Below are 3212 nucleotides of genomic sequence, written 5' to 3' on the forward strand. Positions count from 1 at the left end.
AAAAAAAAAAAAAAAAAAAGAACAGATTGTCTATTTGGTGGAAGTGAAGGGGAGGGCTTCAGAGATTGGGCCTGGCCTTATATATCAACTTAAAAACTATGGCTCCAACTTTGTCAAGATGAGGAGTCATTTAACACTTAAAAGAGTAAAATGACCCAATAGCTGGAAAGATCTGGTTACAGTGTAGAGAATGGACGGGAGCCAACATGACAACAAGGAGATTATAATAATTCATATGTGAGAAGTGTTCTGTGCTATAAGATAGGTTGGTAGGCTAAAAATACAGCATGTGTTTGGAAGATTCAGGTGGTATTCGTGGTGGCTGTTGGATGTAGACTGGAAAGGTGAATAGCAAGACCTTATGATACAGGCAGAGTAAGTCTGTTCAGTATAATAGTTCCTATTACCCAGAGTCAACACACAGACACACACACAGTTTTAACACAGGATCTCAGTATGTAACTCTGGCTGACCTGAAGCTTGCTATGTAGATCAGGCTGGTCTGGAAGCCTCTGCCTCCTGAGCGCTGGGGTCAAAGGCCTAGCACTCACATGGGCACTCCTGCCCTTTCCCATACCTGCCATCCGTCACTGCCTCCAAACTCTGACTCTAGAATGTACACAGTCCTCCCTTCCTTTTCATATTCTTTTCTCTGTTTGCCTGCTGTTGTTTGAGATTTGCAAATGCTAAGCGACACTCTTGCTAAATTTCTGATAGATGGATAGGCAGATAGATATACATCTATCACTGAGTTATATAGTCCCAGCTTTCAATTTTGTTTCTTCCTCATTACTAGGGATTGAATCCAAGACCTCAAGCGTGGCTTTCAAACTAGACTTAACTTCTCTGTAGTATCTTCTTCCAAGTGTTCCTGTGGAAAGCTCAATGGAATAGGAGTGGAACGGAGTGAGATAGGCCAAAGGATTCAGGCTGAATTTAGTTTGTGTTTTAAACATAATTTGTTCACTCAGCACTGTGGGAGGAAAGTGAGGAATAAGGCAGGGCCGGGTGGGGTGGAGAGGGACTGGGGTTACAGAGACTTCTGTACCAGGCGAGCATGAGGAATTTCTATGCTCAGCCCTGTATTGATGGCAAGCAACACCATGAATTAGTCTTCTGTTGGCTGACCGAACAAACTAGCCAATTGTATCTTGTTCAACATCAGGAATACTCTTCTCTCTTCATCTGATCTAGCATATAGCCAAACCAATCTTCCAAGTTTTGACCTCTTCTAATTCCTTTGGAAGAATCCAGTGATCCCGGCCCCACCGGGAGACATTTTTTTTCTGATAAATTATGATGATGACAGGTTAGGGGATCGTGGGCTGTATCCCATTCATTTGTTTGATATCATAAAGACAAACATGTGTTCCTCTACTTTTTTAATCGAGCCCCCATTTCACAGCACGACCTGGAGACCCGGTCGTCAGATGGTGCTGTAGGTTGAGAGGATCAGAAGGGCTCAACGGTCATAACGCTTGTGGCACCAAGGCCAATTATAGAGCTCACCCTAGGACCACAGGGAAGACAAACCAACCTGGAAGGGGTAAACCTCGAAGCCAAAAGGACACAAGGTGTCCTCAATCTTCTGTTTCAGCTCTGCGACACGCGCCTCCATAGCGCACGCTGAACGCTGAGCTTGCTGGGAAATGGAGTCTCATGGTTAACTTGGTCGTGTAGGCTTCCAACAGGGCTGGACTACATTTCCCAGGAAGTAAAGGAATAGTAACGGACTCAATTGACTCCGCACGATGCATCTTGGTACACGTAGTTAGTTTTGTCCTTGCAGCTCAAACATAACGGAGTCTGGCCGACTCCGTATCCCGACAAGCTTCACGGGAGGTGTGCGTGTGAACGCACAGGGCACGTATTTCCAGGGAAACGTATTTCCGCCCTCTATTGCCTGTGGTCTCCGCAAGAAGCGGACTCAGTTTCCCGGGTGGCACTGCGGCACCGGTTCTTAAATCTCGTTCTCCGCCTACCAGAGTTTGAACTCTTGAGCGGCACTTGTCAGTGACTCTGTGGTGATAGTGTCCTTGATTTGTGAAGGTCTCAACCAAAATTCGGTTCATTCTACCTTCTCTTGTATCTGTATTGTTCTGTTGTTTTTTTCCCCCCTACTTTCCAAAGTACTCTGTTCTGTAGTTCTAGATTCTCAGTATTGCCATCGTACTGTATCTGTAGCCCTAGTATATCTCCACTTTCCTCATTTCCATCTAACTCTGTGGCTTGTCCTGGGCTGTCCCGCGGGTATCTCGGTGTGAGAGAGCAAGAACAGGAAACGTCAGGGACGCAATTTCAAGTGCTCCAGGATGAGCAGGAGCCCTAGCTGGTCTGATCAGGTTCATGCGGTGCTCAGTTCAACTGATGAAAATATGGCCCGGATTAAGGTAAGGAGGCACATGAAACCCCTTTCCGGACCCCTGGGATCCCCCTCCAAGCCCCCATTGGGAGGCTGGGCTAGAGCGTAGTAAAAGGCACTGAGAACTCTCTGGCTTGTGGAACTGTTGTTTGCTGTTGTTTGTTTTGTAGCAGAGTTTGTATCCCCTCCGAGTTTCCTCTACAGGTAAGTATTGTCCCTTTCTCTTCTCAGAGCCTCCTTTCTTTGAGCGCCTGCCTGTACCACTCACATTTCTGTACAAATTCCAGCTACTTTCCTTCTGAAGCCCTGATTTCCCACACAGACAGACCCTGCTCTTGTCCCTTCCCTATTCCCTCAATAGGGAACCTGGCTGACAGCTGGATTTCCCCTCATCACTTACCTCCTCAGCCAGGGGCCCAAGCTCAACAGCCTTGGGCTCTAAAATCTCCCATTGGAGAGAGACTGAGCTGTACTGAAGCCCACAGCTCCTCTCTCTGGGATGAAGTTACAAAACTCCGATCACAGCTTCAGGCTCAGGCTCAGGTGAGGTGTTAGGAGTTTGTATGTGGTGATAATGTGAGGTGATAATATTAGGAGCTGGGAAAATGACTTAGAAAGGAATGTCTGGGTTTTTTTTCTGCTTGGGTAGGTGACTGAGGCGCTAAGGCATTCTGTGCAGAGCCTCTTGAAGGATCGGGAGCAACAGATATTCAAGATCAGTACTCTAGAAGGTATGGGGCCAATTCTTTTCTATGTACAGCACACAGAGTTTTAAAATGGAAACCCAGCCAGAGCTACACAGAGAAACCCTGTCTCGAAAAAACAAAAACAAAAAAAACAAAAAAAAAAA

General features: G+C 46.3%; 2 protein-coding genes across 13 annotated transcripts in view; one reads left to right on the forward strand and one right to left on the reverse strand.

Annotated features, from left to right (window-relative positions):
* Positions 1-1644, reverse strand: part of Mmachc (metabolism of cobalamin associated C) — a 6183-nt gene extending 4539 nt beyond the window's left edge. Inside the window, exon 1 of the mRNA XM_031378310.1 lies at positions 1538-1644. Coding sequence (XP_031234170.1) covers positions 1538-1618 — 81 coding nt within the window. The 5' untranslated portion in view covers positions 1619-1644. The remainder of the gene's footprint in view (positions 1-1537) is intronic.
* A 149-nt stretch (positions 1645-1793) lies between these two features.
* Ccdc163 (coiled-coil domain containing 163) overlaps positions 1794-3212 on the forward strand; it is a 5892-nt gene continuing 4473 nt past the window's right edge. For 5 of the 12 annotated variants that reach the window (XR_004121019.1, XR_004121020.1, XM_031378300.1 and 2 more), the window contains exons 1-3: positions 1794-2390; positions 2533-2905; positions 3012-3093. Coding sequence is in view for 10 of the 12 variants with exons in the window: in XM_031378300.1 (XP_031234160.1) it covers positions 2347-2390; positions 2533-2905; positions 3012-3093 (499 nt within the window). In the remaining 2 variants the exon portion in view is untranslated. The remainder of the gene's footprint in view (positions 2391-2532; positions 2906-3011; positions 3094-3212) is intronic. The other 7 variants (XM_031378305.1, XM_031378306.1, XM_031378308.1 and 4 more) reach the window with 4 other exon arrangements.

Source organism: Mastomys coucha, unplaced genomic scaffold (assembly GCF_008632895.1).
Source record: "Mastomys coucha isolate ucsf_1 unplaced genomic scaffold, UCSF_Mcou_1 pScaffold18, whole genome shotgun sequence".
NCBI lineage: Eukaryota > Metazoa > Chordata > Mammalia > Rodentia > Muridae > Mastomys > Mastomys coucha.